At 43.9% G+C, this 23,370-nt stretch overlaps 1 protein-coding gene across 1 annotated transcript; it reads right to left on the minus strand.

The window, feature by feature from the left end:
• Positions 1-674: 674 nt before the first annotated feature.
• On the minus strand, positions 675-21,951 carry smarcc1a (SWI/SNF related BAF chromatin remodeling complex subunit C1a). The gene is given in 29 exon segments (XM_069174922.1): positions 675-943; positions 2,085-2,210; positions 2,992-3,313; positions 6,829-6,963; positions 7,153-7,334; positions 7,587-7,743; positions 8,141-8,196; positions 9,459-9,620; positions 10,121-10,379; positions 10,566-10,625; positions 10,775-10,882; positions 11,004-11,042; positions 11,044-11,158; positions 11,526-11,639; positions 11,760-11,831; positions 12,164-12,285; positions 13,359-13,396; positions 13,547-13,606; positions 14,695-14,825; positions 15,445-15,563; positions 16,721-16,846; positions 17,743-17,818; positions 18,100-18,169; positions 18,494-18,563; positions 18,671-18,763; positions 19,419-19,500; positions 19,847-19,932; positions 20,067-20,186; positions 21,578-21,951. Coding segments are annotated over 29 exon segments (3,381 nt in total). The 5' UTR covers positions 21,767-21,951; the 3' UTR covers positions 675-851.
• Positions 21,952-23,370: the final 1,419 nt, after the last annotated feature.

Genomic DNA, 23,370 nt, shown 5'->3' on the forward strand with positions numbered 1-23,370 from the left:
ACCACCACCATCAAACACCCCTCTGTCTTACACACACACACATACACACACACACACACACACACACACACACACACACACACACACAGCACTACAGTGTATCATTTAAAGAGGAGCGAGAGGTAGATACTCGACAAGACAAGAGTGAGGGCAGGCTGGGGCCTTAGTTGTGTTACTGTCTGAACAATCTGTTGGCCTTGTGTGTGTGTGTGTGTGTGTGTGTGTGTGTGTGTGTGTGTGTGTGTGTGTGTGTGTGTGTGTGTGTTGCAGCTCACACACCTGCTTATCTGTCTGGCCCTCCCGTCTCACTAGCTCCCCCTAGTGTTAGTCTTTTAGAAAAGTGGAGCCAGACGATAAGAGTGTGTGTGTGTGTGTGTGTGTGTGTGTGTGTGAGTGAGAGAAGGACTTACAGTGTCAATTAAACCGCAGTGGAAAGAGAGAAAAGTTTGTTGTTGTTTTTTCTGATCAGTTGTGTGTCTTTGTTTGCCTCCCTACAGCCTCCATCCGGCCCTCCAGAGCAGAAAACAGTGTTTATTACTAGACGACCCTTGCAGCTGTGCCCTGAGAGGAAAGTATGTGTGTGTGTGTGTGTGTGTGTGTGGAAAACACACACACAAAAAAAAAAATCATCGGGTTACCTTTGCCACTGAACCCTGAGTGTGTGTGTGTGTCTTTGCCACTGAACCCTGAGTGTGTGTGTGTGTGTGTGTGTGAGATGTAGTTTATGGTAGGTGTGAGTGTTGCTGGGAAAAATATCGAGCCAGTAGCAAAAGGCCATTAAAGAGAGGGCTGCTGTTCAGAGTTAGTTTCGTGTGTGTGTGTGTGTGTGTGTTTGCGTGTGTGTAGGTTTCTTAGTTGTCAGCGACTCGTCCGCTCGCAGGCGCCGGAGGACCCACGGGAACAGGAGGGATCGGTTCAGGCTGTGCGGGTGGCGGGCCGGGGTCTGCGGGAGAGGGGAAAGATGCAGGTTGAGACAGAAATAAAGAAGCCTCGCCGGGTCGAAGTTACACGAGGAGTGTGAAAGGGCTTCTCTGGAAACCTTAAGATGATTAACGAGAACAGGTAAGAAGAAGCGGGGGGGGGGGGGGGGGGGGGGGGGACAACAGTTATATATCTGCCAGTAATCTTTGCTGTTTTTTATTTTTATTTTTATGCTTCGTCATCAAAACACCACATAGGACTACATGTGCAACTACGGTGAGGGTCGTCAAGACTAGATCGCTTTACAGTAAACAAGTGTAGAAGTCGCTGGAGTGGACGTTACAGAAATTGGACCATAAGCAAACTGGATTTTTTTTTTTTTATTCCTGAGGATGCTTGTTTTATTCACGCTGAAAACCCGATGCGTCTGAATTTTTTTTCGACCCCTTTGTTCTCGGTTTCTATTATTCGTCAGGGAGAGATTATGTTGTGAAGCTGCCTGACTTCGAAGCGTTGCAGAGGAAAATTGACTTTAAAGTTGCATCAAAATGGATTTTGAATGCAACCTGTTGTAATGTTGCGTAGAAGCAGCGTATTTTTTTTCTTTTTACAAAAATCAACAAACACCCAAAAGCCATTTATTCTTTTTCACCTCGATTTACGAACAAAAGCCTAAAACGACTTATGAGCTCTTATAAAATTTGTATTAAAGTTATTGGTATTATTTTAATTTATGTGCTGGAAAAACAAAAAGAGTCTATTTACAGTAATTAAAGTGGAAAACTTTGGTAAATACATTCTGAAAGTGTGTGAATTGTATTCTATAACAACTGCGTTGCAGGTGGAGAAACAACAAACACAGCAGCTGTCAAAACATGTCATTATGCCGCCGCCTGATCTCAGCTGCTGATTGGCTCGCCGATCCAACACGGTCGGAGAAATCAACGTTAAAACTGCCGACTCGGGCGCGCGATGTTGATGCTAATAAGCAAGCGAGGATCCAAATGTTCAGCTGCAGCTGAACATTCAAAGTAAATACCAGCTTGTCAGCGTTGGGTCGCGTCTGGATTCCGGGAAACCTTTTTTTAAATTTTTTTTTTTCCTCGGGTTGTGTGCGGTGCAAATAAGTGGATTATATGCGCGCACACGTTATTTGTACTCACACATGCCGTTGGGAGCCCCGGGGTGGCGCGGAGGCATCATGGGAGGCATGCCGCCGGGAGGGGGGCCGGCGGAGGGCGGGCCGGTCAGCATGCGTCCCGGGATCGGCTGGCCGGGTCCCATCGGTCCTGCGGGAGCAGACGTGTGGAGATTTTGGTTGGAGGAGGACGAGCAGCAGGAAATGTCACGAGGGATCAAACGGGGAGGGCGGAGCTTTAATAAAAAAATCTGCATGAACCATTTAGATTTTTTTTAATTTTTTTTTTTAATGACAAATAAGTAGCATGTAATTAAATCCCTCTCTGTCTGTGTCTCTTAAAACCAAGCGGCGGCCAGCAGCGGCGTCGCCCGTCGGTTTGTGAACGGCCGTTATGAAACCTCGAGTTCGGAATTTGGCCGGTGCCATCTTTGCTAGTTTGGAGCAGGAAGTGACCATATTTGGACGAGCGGGCGATCTGGCTCGATCCGATTGGAGACCCGACGATACTACGTCCCGCCCACCGATAGCCGTAACCTGACTGCACCACAGGCCTGTCAATCAAACAGACACGCCCCTCAAAACACACCTTTTCGACGCTTATTTTCCAATGAATGAGGGATTATTTTCAGATGGACCTCCAGAAAACGTATAAAAAGGAGCGACTTTAGCTAACAACACCGAGAATTTCATGAGACGAGTTGAATGGGAGTCTACGGAGCCGGAGGCTTTTCGGAGCCGCCCTCTAGTGGCCCTCGGTGGGATCACAGCTTAAGCCACTTCCGCATCGGCCTCATTTTTCAGAGCCGGAAGCTACGGACACTTTTAAATACAGTTTACGGTTCGAACATGTTTTTTTTTTTCCGTTGTCTCCATGATCACAAACACAAAAGTGGGCTGACGTGGTCTAAAAACCGTCGTGGATTTCTCACCTGTCTGTACCGGGTGATGCGGGCCCATGGGGTGGTGGCCCATCGGCGGGTAGCCTGGGTGCATCGCGGCGCCGGGCGGTGGCCCTCCGTGGTGTGGCGGGGGTCCTCCGGGGTGCATGCCCGACGGAGGCGGCCCCCCCGCGTGGGGTCCGGATCCGGGCGCCTGTCCCTGCGCCTGAGCGGCGGCCGCCTGGGCGGCGGCGGCGGCGGCGGCGGCCGCCTGCTGCTCCATCTGCTGCCTCGCCTTCATCTCGGCGTACTTGAGCTGCTCCATGTGGAACGCCTGACGCTCGGTGAGCAGCTGCTGCCTCTGAAGCTCCAACTGCGGGAAGACGCGCACAGGAACATGATTAAAATGAGAAGATTCGTCATAAACAACAACAACAACAACTGTCGAGACATCCACCAGCGGCCGGCGGATACGAGCGTCGCGCGCATAACAAAAAACAGAATCTCGGGAGAAAAACAACCACGAACCAGGCGACGCATCGCGTCGACTACCGCCGTCATATAGAAGCAAAATTTGGTTCTACGAGCACGGTACCGGATCCCCAAAAAAATTTAAGCGGCTATCGGGACCCATCCCCCGATGTTTTATGCATTTTTTTGTAGCACCAAGGAGTATTGAAAAAAATAATATCAAAAAACAATCAGCAGTAGTTTGCAGCCTTTGCAGAAGCACTTCCTATAATCCACAGGCTTGACTTGCATGTTGCTTTGGTGGAGCTGGGTGTATAAAAAAAATAAAATAAATATGCACAGGCTAGTAGAAAAAAAAAAAAGAAAAAAGATAGCGGGTTAACTGACCCACGAAAAGCCTTTACGAAGCTTAAAATTTAAAACGAGCAGGAGAGGAAGGAGCAGGTCGGTTCATTTTCAGGGGCTGTTTTTCGTGTCCGTAGACGGACGAAGGTCTTAAACTGGCTGTAAATCTGTCTCGCGTTTGTCTTCGCTGTAACCGTGTGGATCTCTTGTTGTTGTTGTTGTTGTTTTTCCTCGGAGGCTCCGGGTTTTATAGCTCATGGCAACAGCAGCAGCGGGTTGGTTTCTCTCCAGTCATTGGAAAGCTTCTTTAACCAGAGTTCGTTTTACAGCTGTGAAACTGGGCTGCGCTCCCGATGCGGTGAAAACACAGTTTTTAAACTCTCGCTACCGTCTCCAGGGATCGTCCGAGGAAGAAGGGGGTGGGGGGTCGGCAGGACACACACACACACACACACACACACACACACACACACACACACACACACACACACACACACACACACACACACAAACAAGCACTGAGAGTCATTCATGTCCCCTTTTGAGGTAGGCAACCGTTTCACTTGCCTCACTAAACACCTTTTTTTATTTTCTTTTTACTGTGGAAAATTTATTTTATTGCCAATTTGGCTCCCTGAAAGCAAATCGGTGCCGTTTCTGCTCTTCGGTCTCCGCGGAAGATTTTGGGGACGGAGCGGTGAAGCGGCTGGTTGAGAGGGCAACATTTGCCGATGAGCTAAATATTTACCGGCTCCTCGGGTCAACACAGAAAACCGCTCCGAGTCACTTTTAATGCAGTCTCATTAAATACTTCACTTTTAATGCGCGGTTCTTTCTTTTGGTCTTTATTCTGAATTGAAATGTTCTGAAGCTCCTTTAAACTTTACGACGTCAGAGTTGAACACTTTGCTAATAAACCCAGAAAGTGAATAAAAGTTTAAGACGCTCGTTTCAAAGTTGCTCAGAAAAGCGTAAGACTTAAAAATGTTCTTTTCTTGTGGACCCCCCCCCCCCAAATGATACTTTTTACATTTAACAATAAATAATATGTTGGTGCCGGAGCTGCTGTGGTCGTGATAACCCACACACCCCCCCCCCCCCAAAAAAACCTCATAAAATATTAACATTGGTGTAACATGTCCAGGAAAATAAATGACCCACCTAGAAATGTTTGTTTTGCGGGCACATGAATTCAAAATGTTCAGGTTTAACTCGCCGTTTAGAGCCAAGCAGGTAATGATGTGTACGAAGCGCTGTGATGCGTGACGCTGGATATTTTGGTGGTTATTTGTTCGTTTTATTTGTTCGTTGGCTGGAATAAAAGACAATATTTATTTTTTCGGGGAAAATTAGGTTTGAAAAAGTGGCCGTTGTTATATATTTAGAAAGTTATGTTTTCAGCACCAGTGTCAGAGTGTCTTCTGCAGAGAGCGATGCATTGTGGGTTGTTTGAGTTCAGTTTAGAAGCGCTTTTGTTAAGCCCTGATGCCGGTGACATTTTCTGCCACGGAGAAAATTAGTTAAACAAAGAAATGAAAATCAGTTCCTGATGTCTTTGCTGCAAAGATAAAACATGGAGGGGAAAAAAAACCAAAAAAAAACCTGTCAAAACTGTCAAGAATTACTGCCGTCCCAGATGATGAGCTCAGAAAGACGCTAGCTGTCGGGGAAAAAGATCCCGAGCGCTTAAAGAACCTGAAAGGAAAAGATTCTTCAGTGATTAATGGCGTCTGGGAAATTTCCCCAAAAAAGGATGCGTTTTTAAAAAAAATTTTATCTTTAAAAAGTCAAACACATGTTGCGAATGGAGGCATTGTCTTATTATCCGTCTCGTGTTCAGCCCTCTTCTTATTTGCAAAACACAGATTTGGGAAATCATCATCAGGCTTCTAATTTTAGTCGGCGCCAACTGTCGCTTTTTGGTTATTAAGACAACACAACATCCCGAGTTGGCAGATTACAGCAGCTGCAGCTAATTAGCTCGTTCCACCGCGGCTACGATGAAACTTCTGGCTGCCGTCCGGTCAAAGCGCTTCATGAATCGTAGCGTCGATACTCTCGATTATTTTGGAGAGAAAAGAAACGAGTTCCTCAGAGCCAGAACTTTCGGTCCATTAAAAAGAAAAATTAAAAAAAAATAATCACTTGAACTGAAGTAAATCTTACATTAAGACACCTTATTTCAATCTTTTTAAATACAGCTTGTGTCTATTGATAGCATGTGAGGTGTTTAGGGAACACGAGTGAATTGAAGCTTGCATGTGAGGTGTTTAGGGAACAAAAAAAAAGTAAGTTACATGCAGAATGTAAACTGATGAGTTAATTTTTTTTTTTTGATTTGGATAAAATAAAATAAAAAAAAAACAAGGTGAATGACTAACACATCTTATTAATTTAGAGAAGAAAATTGGATGTGAATCCTTCTGCCCTTTGTCCTCACATCATAACTCACATTAGCAGAAGCTGCATTGTTTCAGACTTTTATTCACTATAATATAGGTCAATAGGAAATATAAGAAACTGCTATTAATGATGACAACTTGAGTGGTCTTGGCTAGCCATTACAAACAGCACATATGTGTTGAGATGCCTCATGAAAATGATGGCCCAAAATAAATTACATTTGCCAAAACCTAATGCACAAACTGGTCGGGATGGAGGGGGGGGAGGGGGTAGGAAGGTTGGACTTGATGTAGCTACAAAAAAAAAAAAAAAAAAAATACCGGGGTTACACTCTCCCCCTCTAAACATATGATTTGTACTGTAATTAATAAATTGGATTAAAATCAAAGCGTCTGTACTGGTGTGGCGCCGCGTGATGCCGAACCATCCGAAGGGATAACGTGGGCAGTTTTTGAACGTATTTTTAGGCGCTTTATTGACCTTCATTATGAACCACCACGGCTAAGAGCCTTTACTGCGCATTAGAGAATACGAGGGCTCGGCGTTAATTATTATTATTATTATTATTTTTAATTAACGCCGTGCCCGTTTTTCCTACTTTAAGAAAGGGTCACGCTGGCCAATAAGCATCCAACTTTAATCTCGGGGGAAGGCTTCGGTCTGACTTACGGCCTCTTTCTCGCGGTCCATGATGGTCTCGAGCTCCTCGAAGTGCCGCAGCTTGATCTCCAGCTTCTTCATCTGGGTCTCCACCAGCAGAGCGACCAGCGACTTGATCTTTCTCTCCTCCACGGCGGCCAAATGCTGAAAGGAAGGGACACGTTCAGACCGATATCGTGGCGTTTCAGGTCATTTACCCCCCTTTTCTTTTCATATATATATCTTTATTTATATTTCCTGTATTTCCCAGAATGCCTTCTTAACCAACCCACAGAAACACTACATTAAAGGTGCATCGCTTCATGGAAGTTGTTGTGTGTTTTTTTCCCCCACCTTGGCCTTGGTGGCGGCGGATGCGAGGGCGGCGGCGGCCGCGGTGGCGATGTTTCCCTCCCCGATGTCGTGTTCCAGCTTCTTCCTCTTGTCCTCTCCCTCCTCCGTGGCTGCCTTCTCCTCCTTCTCTTTCTCCTGCTCCGAGGACGACGTCTCCATAGATTCCTCTTTGTCCTTGTCTGCTGAAAGAGACATTTTTTTTTTTTAAAGCGTGTTTTCTGAATACCAGCATCAGCAGAGAAGAAGAAAAAAAAAAAAAGTCCTTCTGCACTTTTGTGAAGGTGTTTTGAAAAAGGGCCGAGTGGGCTGAAAAACACTTTTTTTTTTTAACAAGCAATGACAACTTCAGTGTTCGAGATGAACGCTTATGAAACCGGAGGTCTGTCGGACATGTTCTTTCACCGTGTCGTAAACCTCGTTTTTTTTTTTTTTACCTGCTGGCGGTTTCTTGGCCTCCTCCCCCTCTTCACTCTCCTCCTCGCGTTCGGACGACTCGCCGCCCTCCTTCTTCACCTTTTCCGCCGCCGCCTCCGTCTTGTCGCTCTTCTCCGCGGACTCGCTGGGCTTCTCGGCCTCGTCCTTCAACTCGGCCTGAAGGGCGACGACGCAGAGGAGCGGTGATAAGGAGGGCGCCAATAAAAACAGGAAACGAGGGCGAGGGCCCCGAGTTGGACTTTAAAAAGGTCCCATGTTCTATAAAATCTGATTTCTATTTGTTTTTTTGGATCATAAAGTGGGTCTGGGTGCTACGTAAAGAAAGAAAAAAAAGCTCAGTCCAAGGACAAATGCACACGAGCGGTGTGTCTATTCAGCAACTGTGCTGTTGTGAACTTCGGCAGGTTTGTGATGTCATGTTACCACCAAGCTTTACCCTTTAAATACTTTTTTTTTTTTTCTTTCTTTCTGTCGTACAACTCTTTCGTAAATGCGTGCCAAACCCCCATGAATAGAGGGAAATAGAAAAAAAAAGTCAAAGCGGTGATCTCACCTTATCGGCCTGCTGGGAGTCCGAGTCCGTGTCCATCTTTTCCGGCTCTGTGGTTTCTAAAAAAAGTGACAGAAAAAAATCAGCATGACTCTCACACATGCACAAACACACACGCAGAATAAAAACGGTGAGTGATTGTTGTGTTACAGCCTCAAGTTTAAAAACATGTGTCATAACAACTGTAGCAAGATGGTGGCGGCAGAGATAATACCAACCTGTCTGAGGTGAAATGCATTTATTGATTCTTTAAGGTAAACAACAACAACAACAAAAAGGAGTGTTTGAGTGGAATTAAGGTTGAAAGCATTTTTTTTTTGTGAACAGGCCCAGAGGAAATGAAGTGAGAGGTGTGGGAGCATCTGCACACAACTCACAAATGACCACACACACACACACACGTGACTGGGTGGATACATGTGTGCAGCTGAGTGTTAAACCGTGTCACGGATGCACTTGAGCGTGTGTTAAAGGTTTGAATGTGGACGGCGCGTCGGTTGAGTGCTTCAGGCCGCGGACACACATTCAAGCCTATTGATTATGACTGTGGCTCAAGAGGGCGTTAATTCAGGCACAGCTCATGAATCGTGCTATTTATTTTGTGTGCGCGTGCGTGTGTGTGTGTGTGGGGGGGGGGGTGTTTATGAGTGAATGTGGCGACGATAGTAGAAATAAACAACAACAAAAAAAGATTCAAGAAAGCACAAAGCCAAACAGGGAGAAAGCACATGAGCACGGTGGAGTGTGATGACCCAGTTTTCTGCTACCCCCCCACCCCATCTGCCACTGTTGTTTTAATCCACTGGTTACCAAGGCAGTACACACACACACACAAACGCGCGCACACAAAATAAATAGCACGGTATGGCAGAATAGCAGAAATGTTTCTGTATAGCTCCTAAACCGAATCACCTTTAAATGTCAACAAACACGGATAGATCTCAGCCTGATTTTCTGGTGAAATCAAATCATTTGAGGAACAATAAAACAAAGATGTGACGGACTGATAAAGTGAAGATGACATCATCCACTCTCCTTTCAGCATTAACACACACACACACACACACACACACACACACACACACACACACACACACACACAGAGAGATCTGCATCCAAGAGGCCTCTCCCTGCCCAACAGCTTCCCTCGTGATACTGCTGCCCCCCAGTGGCTACATCTTAGATTACATTTCCCTCTTTTCAACCCGACCTGCTTCTTCTTTTTTTTTACCCCTTTCAACACACGTATTACAAACTTTTCAGGGCGGGCATAGAGTGTGAGCGCGGCTACCTTTACTACATCCGGACACGCGATGCTCACCAGTCTTCTCCGGCTCCTCGGGGGCGGTCCCGGCGATGCCGCTGCTCTCCAGGCCGAAGGAGGGGTCCACCTTGCCCGTGGTCCTGGCCGCGTCCTCCACCTTCTTCACGTGAGCCTCCACCAGCTCGGCGGGCACCTCCTCACGCACGCGAGAGAACTCCTCTGCAAAAAAACAAAAAAACCAGAGCGGGCATTTTAAACTTTCGGTTCTCAACTGACATCTTTTTTTTTTTTTTTTTTTTTTGGTCACTTGCACAAATCCGACCGCTGTACTGCGCATGTTAATTTGCCACACCGCAGATTTTAGCAAAAGCAAAGCCAGCAACATCTGTACAGACAGTATGTGGAGCTGTGGCTCAGAATCAATGCTAATTTCATTTAAAACTTCTCTTAAACAAATGTATTTATTATTGTAAAAAAAAATGGAGCCAATATAATACACCGCGAAAATCTTATAAAAAGGGATGCAATCAAAAATACAGAAATTTTGCTTTGAACTTTTTGATTTTAGGAAAAATTCAGGAAAGAACAATAGTCGGATATAAGAAGACTTTTTAAAAAAAAAATGTTTTTACGACTATTCGAAAATCCTGTTCAATCCCTATTTATAAACTACATATTTAAAAAAAAAAAAATTTTGCCTCTCTGCGACCGGTTCTTACCGAGGGCTGCTTTGGCAGCAGCAGATGCCACCCTGGGGTCGACCACGGAGGCCAGGAAGGCTACTGTGCTCATGACGGGGTTTCCCGACTGGCTGAAGGGGATGGGCTGGTAGGCCAGAGGGCCCAGGGTCGTCTCGGTGCTCTCCAGGTACGGGTCCTCGATGGGCAGCCGCAGGAAGTGCAGGATGCACTCGTCCTGGGTGCGCGAACCCACATGCTCCGACACTTTGTTCCAGTCGTCTTTGAACATCTCCAGAGCCTGGGAGGAAGCCGAGATATGAGTCATAACTTCCTCGTACGTGTTTCGGGTTAGAGATTAGAGAGGTGTGCAAGACTCGAAAAATCAGATGCGGAGGGAGGGAGTTTAAAAAAAAAAAAAAAAGAGAAGAGAGAGACTGAAGAGCAGCCTCGCAGTATATTCTGGCAGCTTCCTGTTAAAACTCACCTCCAGCAGCAACAGAGTCTCCTGCTCGGTCCAATCCCTGGTGGAGGTGATCACTTTACCCTGAAAGGAGCCGAAACAACAATAATCACATCAAAATCGGCGACTCAAAAGTGTGGCTGCTTTGAATTTATTTCGCTAACTTCAAAGGGAAATTGTACAAATCTTAAATATAGAAAAACACGTTCAGGATGTCGAATCGTGAGCCCAACCTTGGCGTTCTTCTTGTAGAGGTCGGGGCGAAGGCCGAAGTTCTGCAGGTCGATGGCCTTGTCTTTGCCTTTGTCGATGAAGTTGGGCATCGGCTGTTGAGGCGGGATCTGGAGGGATCGAACCCAGAACGCATTAGTACACATTCGGAGTTACGCACTCCTGTTTTAGTGCCTTTAAAGACCTGGAAATAATATGCCCCTCCTCCCCCCCCGTTTAAGTTTTCCTTACCGGAGGGGGTCGGTGGTTGAGGGGCATGAGGCCGGAGGGGGGTGTCGGCCAGCACGGTGAAGTGGGGTGTGGGTGGGGGGCCCATGGGCAACGGGCGACTCTCCGAGTCCACCTGGTAGTTCACCAAACCCCACTGCTCCAGGAACGCATGGACTCTGGAGAGACAGGGCGATGACAGGTCACACTTTCATTTTCTTCTCTTTCTGAGCATTTACATCTCGTTATCTTCTGCTGTTTGGAGGGCTAATACTAAACTAATACAGTCACTTACTGTTCAGAAGCATTTATCCATTCTAATACAAACTTATAGATAGATTTAAACAACAGTGTTAATGGTGAAGGACAGATGTGGCCAGAGGTGAGTGTGATGGCAGCGGGCGGGAACGATCTCCTGTATCGGTCCTCGAATGAGTCCGTTAACCATCACAAACAATCTCGTATTGCGCACAATCTGTTTGGAGTGATACCTAATGATGCAAGAGGGTCCGAGAAAAATAGTACGAAAGTGTGGATGTAGCTCACCTCATGATGGCGCAGACGTCCCCGGTCAGGTTCCTGCGGCAGGAGGTGGAGGTGAGGTACTCCTGAGGGTTTAGCCGGTACGTGTCGATCATGAAGTTACGATAAGCCAGGTATCTGTTTTAGTGGTAGAGGTGAATCACGGGGAGATTATGATGAGAGAAAAAAAAAAAAAAAAATATCGTACAAATATTGCATTTTTAAACTGTTGGTGGACGTGACCGTGTGAAAACTCACATTTCTGGAGTTTTGGACTTGTTTTTTCCGTTGAAGAACTCAGGCAGGGCTCTTTTCTCAATCTCATGGATGCTAGCAAAGAAAAGAGAGAAAAACATAATAATTTACAAGGAGAAATTCAAATCCAAAATTACCATCAATTAAGTTAAAATAATGACAAAGATAAACGTGGTCTTCTGCAGTCTAAAAATGACCAAATCTAATATTAAACTGCCGTAATAGTGACCTTGTCATTGGAGCTTTTAACACTTTCATCGGTGTGCTGCGGAAGGCATTTTTGCGGCACCGTCTCAAAAGTACTCATTGCACCACGAAAAATAAATAAATAAATAACACTCGATCTGAAAATGAATAAATAAATAAATAATAGCTTGATTGTGATGCACGTTTTTCGCTGCTCCTACCAGTTGTAGTCGAACCAGGTGGCGTAGCTGGGGATGATGATGTGGTGCGTCTGCTCGGTCACGTTGTCCTCGCTGGCGTCCATCAGTCTGTTGATCTCCCCTTTGCCTTGTTCCTCGTCATCCTGCGGAGAGGCAGAAAAGATCTGAAGCGGAAGGCTAGCTTATAATAATATTAATAATAATAATAATAATAATAATAATAATAATGCTGCTCTCTAAACGACTTAGCTAGAATTGCTAACCCACAGCATCCCGTTGTCTTCCCCACACGAAGCCCTTTTTCTGTCGAGATCAGCGTTTTGTTTTGTTGTTGTTGCTGCGACCGACTGCACAGAGACTCTTCAGTAACGTGTTATTAATTTAATCCAGCGAGTTTACAGTAGAAGTCCATCTCAACTTCCTCTGTTTACGCCGTTGTTGTTTGTGAAGTATTCGGGGGACTGTTGCCCATGAACGAGGCGGGTGATGAGAGCCTGCTGTTGATGACGTATTGTGTGATGTAGAGTTTCTCAACAATGAGGACGCGTTTCTATCAGGAAACGAAGCCGCTGTGGCAGAAATAATCTCACTTTCGATGCACAATATGTTAGTTAAGCCGACACAGCAGTTTTTGCGAGTGAAGATGGATTTGGGGTGTAATGGGAGAAAAGGAAAGGCGGATTGGTTAATCTACCGAACCCCCACCCCCCCAAAAAAAAACGTTGGAGAATTTTGAAACCAATAAAACAGAACAAGAGATGTAGTTTCTGCATTTTGAAATTTATAGTTGGGAAAAAAAAAAAAAAAAAAGCATCTGAATTTCAATTTTTTTTTTTTTAACTCCCAAAATAATGTATTTGACTGGGGGGGGGGGGGAAGCAAAGTTTTAATGGAAGAACGTGAAGAAGCTAAAATCCACAACGATTCTGATGTTGATCGAGCCCTGAAACGTACTCACGAAAGTTATCGTTGCGTTGGCCCTCAACTTTACATGCAAGATGAAGAGTCTTAAAACTTTTTGATCGCACCTCAGATGAAAAATGTATTAGAAGTTTAGAAATGTTTTCGTCGGACTCATTATTTATCTAGAAAAACATCGGTTTTTTTTTTTTTTTATACTTGTAACGACGATAACCCTAACCGAGAAGCCACACCTCCCTCCCTCCCTCCCTCCCGACTGTGTTTGATGAAGACATACAGAGTCAATCATCTTTACCTTTCCACCAGACAGCACGGAGTCATCTTCCATGTCATCTGGGAATAAAAAGAAAAACCAGACTTAAGTTTAAAAAAAAAAAAAAATTTGAAAAAAAAAAAGTCCCAGGATCACATTTTGGAAACGAATTATCTGATTATTGTACTTCATACTCGATTAAACACACATATCCGGTAATAGATACGTACCGAGGTCAGCTAGAGTCCCTCCTTTGACCGGAGTGTTCTCGCTGTCTTTCTTCGAGTTGGCTGCATGAAACAAAAGAGAAAGACACGAACAAAAAGTGAAGAACTGAAGTAGTAGAAAAAAAAAAAAAAAAAACAGATCCAAGGACGGTCTGATTCAGCCGTGGGCGTGGAGGCATTAACTGACACGATGCTTTTGCAAAAGAGGACACTGAAAGAGATCCTGTGTCTGTGTGTGTGTGTGTGTCTGTGTGTGTCTGTGTGTGTGTGTGTGTGTGTGTGTGTGTGTGTGCTGGAGGAAAAGGAGATTTTTATTTTTGGGACAAAAGTGGGACATCGCAAATGGGACTTGGTCTTAAAAAAAAAAGAAGGGAAAAAAAAAAAAAAAAAAAAAACTTTTTTAGTGAGGTTTGTGTATGTTTGGTTTTAAAAGGCGAATACAGATCAAGGAAATAAACAAACATCCCCGGGGCTGTTTTGTTACTTCATTTTTTTTGCCGGCTGCTCGTCTGTCGGCGGGAGAGTCGGGAAGATTTTTTGTGCTGCCGAGTGCTTTTTCTCGTCATCCCTGTTCTCCACGATAACCTCACGGGGAATCACACACACACACGACCAGAGATGTCAAATTAAAATGGATCTTTTTTTTTCTTAGTACACCAGGAACAAAGAACTGAATGAGATTTTTTTTTTTTAAATCAACAGAGAAGGTTTTTAAAAAGCGACTATAAAGGAAGTAAATTCAGACTATCTTGGGGAGGTAACACCTGAATGTTGCTGCACTCGTGATGCATTTGTAAACAGAATGAAAGACGTGTGGCAGATCAATCACAAGAAAAATAAAAAACAATCTGACCAAAACACAAGTAGATCAATTACTGGACCACACGGAAAAAGGTTTTTAGTTGGTGATGCTAACGGTGTTTTTGCAAAAAAAAAAAAAGTCCCGCTCTCATCCGGCTAACACCCTTTTTTTATTTCCTGCATCAAATCCAGATTACCCAGCATGCACAGCGGCACGTAACGCTTTGGCTGCATGTCCTAACATTGATCCCCAGTAAAACACAGTGACTGGAGAACTCTTGACTCTTTTTTGACAAAGCGCCGGTTGTTCGAAGCGTTCGGCTCTGAATCCCGCCCCGTCAGCACGTTACCGTTCTTAGACCCGCTGCCCTCCTCCATGCTGGCGCCGGCCGAGGAGTCGTCCATGTCCTTCGTGACGTCCTCCTCCGTGTCCTCCTCCTCGCCTCTGTGGCCTCGTCGCTTCCAGTGAGGTCCCGAGTTCCTGACACGTCGGCCAGGAAATTACAAGGTCAGTCGAATGAAACCACTTTACAATTTAGAGCACCTTTTTTTTTCCTTCTTCCGCACGTCCCAAAGTAAATCTCCATCGAAAGTTCAAAACCAACGTTACTTAAAACAAAGTGTTGCCTGAGAAAACTATTAAAAACAACATCAGTGAGCCTCATTGATGCTTCCTTTATCACCGCGTCGCTTACTTTGACCCAATCCCATCTTCCACTGTCCCGCTGCCTTCAATACTCGGCAGAAAGTATTAACCCGCAGATGAAAATAGTCCCGTTTCATTAAAAAAAAACAACCACAGTCCTCGAGATGTTTCGGGAAAACTGCTGTGAATTCAAAAGAAGGTAAATAAAACACGAATGAATGTTTTTTGAGTCGGCCGCTACAGTCAGTGTAGGGAAGTCGGAAACCGGGTTGCGAGACGCACTTCCTAAGACGAGGTTAGAGATTTCTCAAGATCGCTTCTGCATTTATTCAAACTTTCTCTCATTTTACAAACTTTCGGCTCTTTGCTCCACCTCTGAACAGAAGAAGAAGAAGAAGAAGAAGAAGAAGAAGAAGAAGAAGAAGAACTGAGGAATAAAATCGGCCTCGCTCACCCCTTCTTGCCTCCCTTCTTGCGGGACTCGGCGGGTGTGCTGGGCGGCGAGGGCGAGCGCCTCCTCTTCTTGCTGGCGGAGTTGGCCTTGCGCTCCTTGCGATCGGGCGTACGGGAAGACTGATCAGACAAAAAACCCCGCAGGGGGGGTGGGGAGGGGCGGAGGGATGGAGGATGAGAGAAAGAGCCGCAGAATGAGAAGGATGGAACGGTTGCACACACAAGGAAGGAAGGAAGTGGGGGAGAGGGGGGGGGCGGCAGGGAGGAAAAGGTAGGTGTGTGTGTGTGTGTGTGTGTCGGGGAGGGGGGGGTGGGGGGGGAAGGGATGCTGTGGTAGTGGTGGTGGTGGTGGTGGTGGAGGAGACGACGACTGGGGGGGCGGGATGGGGGGTTCCTGTGTACCGGTCCTCTCTGGAAAACAGCTTCTCTTTAACACAGACATGCACCTCTGGGTCTGGGCGGTGGTTGTTGTTGTTGTTTTTTTTATGCTGCAGGGAGACAACACCGGTTGCGCCGATGCACACCGGTAACATGCAGTTTTGTGTGTTCCCATGAATCTCTACAAGGCACATTTAATGGGAAATATAGCTGGTGGAAATAAAACCGCAATTATCCTTTAAGTGGAACAAAGAAACAGCGCACGGCCAATCGAACATCAGAGGAAACCGTAAGCTGCCAAAATAATACAGCGTAATGAAAAGTTAAAGGGTGTTTAAATTGCAGTTACATGACAGCTGTTGGGCTGTAAGTCCATAACGTGCGGTGAGTTTAACCACCTGTTATATTTCAGTTTACCAGCCTTCTGTCGGATTTTTTTTTTTTTAATTCCTGGAAAGTCGTTTTCCTAACGAGGAACAGAAACCCCTCCGAGATTCATCGGAAGGAGACAAAAAGTGTGAGGAAAGGATTGAAAAAGGGGATGGGCAACAAACGGACTGAAGCCAGTTGTGGACGAAGGAGGGCGACGATGCACGAAACCCGCACGGCGGGGCCACGTGCAGCAAAACACAAACAAAAACAAAAACAACAGAGCGGGCGCTCACACGCAAAGCATTCACACTAAACAAAAAAGGTTTTCAGAACTCGTGAGCAGTTTTAGATTCATATCTTCTGAACGCCATTCGATGCTTTTTTTTCCTGGTTAGTTGCAACAATCATGCCCCACGTCATCAGTAGAGTTGTTGTTGTTGACACTTGACAACAACAACAACTGTGTTTTCAAGCTGTAGTGATGCACTAAATGTACTTTCACACACACACAGCATAGAAACACCTACCTCTTCCTCCTTGGGGAAGATCCTCTGGCGGAAGCTGACGGGCTTCTTGTGCTCGTCCACCTCGTAGTCCTCCTCGTTCATCCACTCGTTGAAGGAGTCGGTGTCCACGACCCACTTGGTGTGGACCTGATCGGTGGAAGGACGGGAGACAAAAAGAGGTTGTTTACTATTGGTCGTTTATCAGATCACTTTCAAAATGCATCCAATTACACCGTGGCCTTCATTTCTCCAGTGGAAGAGTCACTGCTGCACGATAAAAAAAACAACAACTAGAAATCAGTATTTTATTATAATACCAACCGGTTTCATTTTTTTTTTCTTTTTTAAGTACTTTCAGCAAACACACGCTGCACTTTGAAATGATCTATAAAATATCGAGAATGGCAATAAATGCAACCACAGCATCACACTAAACATCTGTTTATGGCTGCTGGATACGTTTAGAGGAAATTTGACTAATCGGGCATCGGCAACCGTGCCACAGGCGAACACTGGTGACAAAGTCTAGCAGCAAAGAACACACACACACACACACACACAAATGCAGTCATTATATTAAAATTGTGCAAATTAAAAAGGGATAAAACGGCAGCAGATGAAGCCAAAAAAGACCTCTGTAGTCTTGGATGTAAAAAAAGTGAAAGAGCAGCGCTCAACGGATAAATAAAGCTCTGATCCTGATGAGATGAAGTAGAAATGTAGGTCACATGAGAACTGCTCAAGATCATGACGTGTCTCTTGCGATCAAATTACTTTGAAGCCTGAACAATATGGACTAAAAAATGTGACCCTGCTCTTTTCTCTGAGGGTAAATAGTTTTTTTTTGTACTAATTTAGTGGAGGTGGTCCACTTCTGCTACGAAACCCTGAAACCCAGTGCATCCTCGTATGAATCTTCAGAATTAAAACAAATAACAAAAAAAATCCATCAAGAAAAATTTAAAAGTAAATACAAATCTGCTGCCTTGACAACTTTCCTGTTCTCAGCACCAAATACTAATTGATAGTTAAAGATCGTTCACCTTCCAGGGTCTGTCGCTGCTGGGCGGGTCCTCCAGGTCGCCGTCCACCTCGCTGGCCGACACCCAGGTGTCATAGCTAACAGAGGAGAAAGCGGTCGTGGATGAGCGATTTAGTAGGACGTTCATCATCTGATATGCTGCCGTCTCCATGGCTACCAGTTACTCCCAACAGGCACGAGAGGGGTTTCATTTAAAAAAAACGTTTTTTTTTTTTTGGTACTCATTAGAAATTAAACTCAGGATAATTTAATATATGCAAATTGTAAAAACAAATTAAAATAATGATGAATAATTAAAAAAAAAAAAAAGAAAGAGATGTAAACGTGCGGGTTAAATTTGGTTTCTCCGAGAGCTCACCTGTCCGGGTAGAGACCCCAGTGCACGAGCACCTGCTTGTCTTTCCTCATAACGGGACGCAGCCACTCGTCTGCAAACACACACACACAGGGTGGGGGGGGGATGATGACGTTCAGTTCACAGTCACAATAATCAATTAAATGTTCGGTATTTAATAAACAAAAATCTACTCTGACAAAACACTTGTCTGCGTTCCTACTAGCTTTGCATTTCTTACATCATATTAAAAATGTTTCCCGCTTCTTTTCGTTGCAGAAATAAGTTTTTCAAAATTTTTTTTAAAAAAAATTACATTGTAAACATAATGAAAGTGGCACGAGGAAATGAAATATCTCTACATATTATAAAGGGATTATGACTTGAACCTGTGAGCTACGGAGGGTTTGTAACTGACCTTCTTCTTGCTGGGATGATGAGGGGTAAATGTGGTGGGTGGCCTTCGACTTATCGTCGGTGATGGAGCCCTGATGGAGAAAGAAAAAAAAAAAAAAAAAAAAAAAAAAAAAAAAGAATAAACAACTAAAATGACAGGAAACAAAACAGCTTTCCTTTTCAGAGATGTTCTGCTCACCTGGTGCCTTTTGATGATGTCTTTGAGCTTGCTGGCCTGTTTCTGCTCGATGTCCGTCGACAGGAAGACGGTGGGTCGGGTCAGGCAGTTATTCTACGAGCACAGAGGGGGGGGGAGGTCTTCGGTCAGATGTGGACACGCCGAGATAATCGCTGCTCATCTCGAAGTATTTTACAGTTTGGTCACGAGTGTTTTTAGAAGTTACACAAAGCGGCAGGATGACGATCGGCGCACGCGTCTGCTCGATGTTGTTTTGTCATCGAGACGGCTAACGGTGTGAAAGAAGTATTCATCTCGCTGATGTGCAAAAATGACGCGCAACGAGGCACCACGAAAATCAAATATCTAATTCTATTCTGGTGTCAACCTGACCTTGTTAGTTGCAGCCGTTCCCGGGCAATCATCGTTCACTCATTAATATGCAAATTCGCGCCGAAAGAGCCTCACAAAATGAAATCAGATCGTCTAACCACACATGGGGGGGTCGACGGTGTCGGTATGAAGCTTCACGTTAGCCGTAAGGTGGTTGAGATGTTGTGTTCGCAACACACCAACATGACAACAGAATATCCTGCATACTGTGTTACGGAGTGGCATTAAAAAAAAAAAATCTAAAAAAAATCAGTTAACTAAAACTGTAAGTTTCTGTGCTTTAAATAACTGGATATAACAAAACTAAGCATCTTAATTTTGGTTGTAATCATCAAATGCATTAAAATACAAAAAAAAAAAAGACTTTATCTCGTACCTGGACCAAGTTCTTCTCTACGTTTAAGAACATTTCCACGTTCCTGTCCATCCGAGACGGGTTCTGCAGGTCGAATCTGCGCCTGGGAGTCCACGGAGAGGAGACGAGACATATGTGGTTACAACATGGCACTTGTAATTGATACTAAAAAAAAAAAAAATAATTATGGAAAGATTTTCCTATGATTGCCAATAACTGCCCACGTGTTAAATTTAGGGGGGGAAAAAAACTAATTAAAAAAAAATAAAAAATACATATTTTACCCACACCAGCTTTCTAAAAAAATGCAAAACTATAAGAATATTTTCTTAACTCTCAACAAATACGTAAAAAAAAAAAAAAAAAAAAAAAAAAAAGCCACGCGGTCCACGTGACAGGACTACGTGAGAGTTTATGTGTGAGAGCGAACACCAGATTTATCGACTCACCAGCCCTGCTCGCTCTTAAACTTGTACACGGACCCCAAGATGTGACAGAGAGCACCGGCTGCCTTGAAATCCAGGAAACATTTGGCCTGAGGATGAAGAGGAAGAAAAAAAAAAAAACGATGACCATGCAATTTTTTTTTTTTTTCTTTCATCCGGGGGTGCAGCTGTAATTGGTGGCGTGTGGTTTCATTAGGAGTAAAATGTGTGTGTGTTTGCTTACAGGAAGTTTGGTCAGAGCTGGATTGTTGACCCGGCGCCCAAACGCGTCCTCCTGGAACTGCAGCAGCTGGACCACCAGGCCCGCCAAGGACTTGCTGGAGGGGGAGTCGTTCTGGACATGCTGGGACCGGGACCGGGGGGATGGAGGCGGTGGAGGGGGGCATGAAAGCATTCATTAACACACACATCAGAGAAACGGACATAAAACTGCACAAAGTACTATAAACAACACAAGTAGAAATGATCACCGTTTTCACAGAGACTGTTAACTTCTTTTTGATAAATCAATTATAAATGTCATCAAATGGAAGAAAAGTAAAAAAAAAAAAAAAAAAAAAAAAAAGTACAAGTCACAATAGCACAAACATTTAAAAGCAGAAAAAAAAATAAAAAATATTCGCCCAAAACTTTTGAGGATGGATTTGAGATTCGATAAAAAAAAGTCACCGTGGGTGCATTTAATATGAAGCAGCCACTGAAACGAGTGTTTTCACTCACACACACCACACGAGGTCACAAGTTCAGGGCCAACAACAAAAGTACACAAACAGCTGGAAGGGTTTCAAGGATGCTTTCTTACCCCCCAAAAAAGCTTTGTGATACTTTTCCGACGCAATAAATATTCTCACGGGAGTAAAAATTCACTTCTGTCAACAAGCTCCAATATAATGATTTCATGTAAAGTTTCTGGTTTGTTAAAAATGTGAAATAAATCCTCCAAAACTGCAATCTCTCACTAATGACATTCAAGTTGGAATTTTTTTGATTTTTTTTTTTATTATTATTATTATTATTATTTTGCATCGGTGGGTTTGAATGGGGGAGCTTGAGGAGCAGCAGGCTTTGTGGAGGCTGTAACAGTCTGTTGACAAAACTCAACACTGGCGGCTCTTAGGGAACAAAAAAAAAAAAAAAAAAAAAAAATGCGCTTGCAAAACGCACGCGGAGATCTGATGATTAACTTTCACACTAAAAATATAATTTAAGCAAAGAAAACAAAAAAAAGTCAGGCTGTGTTTATCTCGATGATAATAATGAGGTGCTTGGCTGCATGGTGTCCCCGTGACTACCGTTTTTTTTTTTTTTTTTTTTTTTTTAGCTTCCCCGGGCACTTCAACTAATGCTGATAAAGAGAGTTTAAAAAAAATAAAATTAAAAAAAAAAAAAAAAAACATTTTGAAATGAGAAAAGTTGCAAATAATAACAATAAACATTTGTAAACATTTCCGCTCTCGGCGATACTGAATGGACGGTTAGCGGAGCTAACGGCGAGCTAACTGAAAAGCTAAATAGCTTCAAAGTAAAATTGGGAGTCTCTCCGTTTCCCGGCGTGTTTTACACGAACGTGTCTTAAACACGCGAACACATTTGAAACGTGTATCTGGTTCGTCTTTTTTTTTTTTTTGCGTGGTTGCAGCTGGCTAAAGATATCGGCGCCCCCCTCCCGCCCCCCATTGTGCCAGCGGGACGCGGGCCTTTCGTAGGAATCAATGGAGGAGCAGCTCGCTTCACCTTCTTGTAGTGCTTCCCGATCCACAGCCGCACCGTCTCCAGCTGGGATATCGTGTCTGAACTCTCCCAGAATTTCGTCGATGGGCCGCCGTCCTTCTTGCGTCCCATTGCGGCCCCTCCGCCGCCGGCCGGGCCGGTGGCCGGTCCGCCTGAGCCCGTTCCGCCTGCCGTTGTCGCCGCCGTCGCCATTGTGTGTTTTTGTTCGCTGCGTTGTCTTTCTCCTCCACGGCGTCGCTCAGCGTGCAAGTTTTCGAATGATATTGCGCAGCCGCAGACCTGTTCACAAATTTCAAGTCTCGCGAGAACCCGGTACGAAAGGGTCGACGGGAAATGGAGGCATCGGAGGAGGCTTTTTCCTTTTAGGATTTTTACTTTAAAGCTTTTGTAGACCTGAAAACATCTACTGGCCCCCTCGGTGCACTTTTACTTGTTTTCATTCGAGCCATTTAAAAAATATATATATATATATATTTTCCTTTTATGTACAGTCTATATTTTTAACAGGCCAATAGTTTGTAATATTTTTTGTCATTTATTTATTTTTTTCATTTATTTCATTTTTCTTTTCATTTATTTCGTTTTTTTTTTCATTTTTTTCCCCATTTTTTTTCATAAATGAAAAAAAAAATTACAAACTACTGGCCTGTTAAAAATATAGACTGCACTTGTTTTAATTTTATATTGTGTTTAAGAATATTGCATATCTGAAAATATTTTTTTGTGTGCGGAAACATACATTGTTTTCCTGGATGAACACAAAAATGTACAAAGTCATTAGGGCCTGAGCACCGAAGGGTCGATCGGTGTGCCCCGTGGCGTGGCGGCCAAAAAGTGACCCAAAAGTCATGTCGTTAAAAAAAAAAGAAAGAAAAAAAAAGACTTATTATTATTTTTTAAGTCATGACAAAGGGGGGGATCGAACACCAATCAATCCCGGGAGTTGGACAGCATTGTGAAAAATCTTTGGCTCACTGCAACCTATAACTCCACCGTCCATAAATATCCATTCAAATGCGACCAAAATGGCCACAGACATTCTTTTGGATAGTAGATATACGTGATATTAAATATCTTCCTGTAATATGTAGTGTATGCAAAACTTTTTTCAATTTCTCCAAACTCCAAACATTCACTAAAAGTTGAATCACCATCAACAGGCCAAGGTGGGATCTGAACCATTAATAGCAACCTGAGCAAAGCTGAGTGTTGAATGTTTATTTTGTTGCATCTATATACACCTGTAAAAGAATGACATCCCGTTGCCCCCTGGTGGTCTTTTACGACATGACCGACCTGTCGGCCTTCAAGTTTGTTCTGTGGACTGAGATTTGCAAAAAAAACAGCCATTATAACCACTTACTGCCATTGATGAGACACACACACACACACACACACACACACAAACTGAGAGCGTTTTTCTGTATTTTTGACTATATAATCCAAATAATCGATATAATCTGAAAAGTTACAAATTGTGAAAATTAGAAATTAGAAATAAACGTTGATTGTTTTTTGTAAATACAATTTTTGCCTGGTGTTGCTCTGATTTATGAATTTTATCCAAAAATACCAGTAATTTTTGAGTTTGTGAATATCCCGTGTACCCTGACCAGTGAATTACATTACAAAATACCTCGTAATTTCTATATTTTACTCAAAAACGAGTGGTATAATTTCACGTAAATGAGTACTAGATTAGACATTTAAAAAAAAGAAGAATGACATTGGTGCTGATTAGTTAGAATAAAGTTGGCTGAAGGCATAATAACAAAGAATTGGGTGACAGTGTACAG

The sequence above is a fragment of the Embiotoca jacksoni genome, unplaced genomic scaffold (assembly GCF_022577435.1).
Source record: "Embiotoca jacksoni isolate LCO1_2020_lvr unplaced genomic scaffold, fEmbJac1.0.p SCAF_63, whole genome shotgun sequence".
NCBI classification, from domain to species: domain Eukaryota; kingdom Metazoa; phylum Chordata; class Actinopteri; family Embiotocidae; genus Embiotoca; species Embiotoca jacksoni.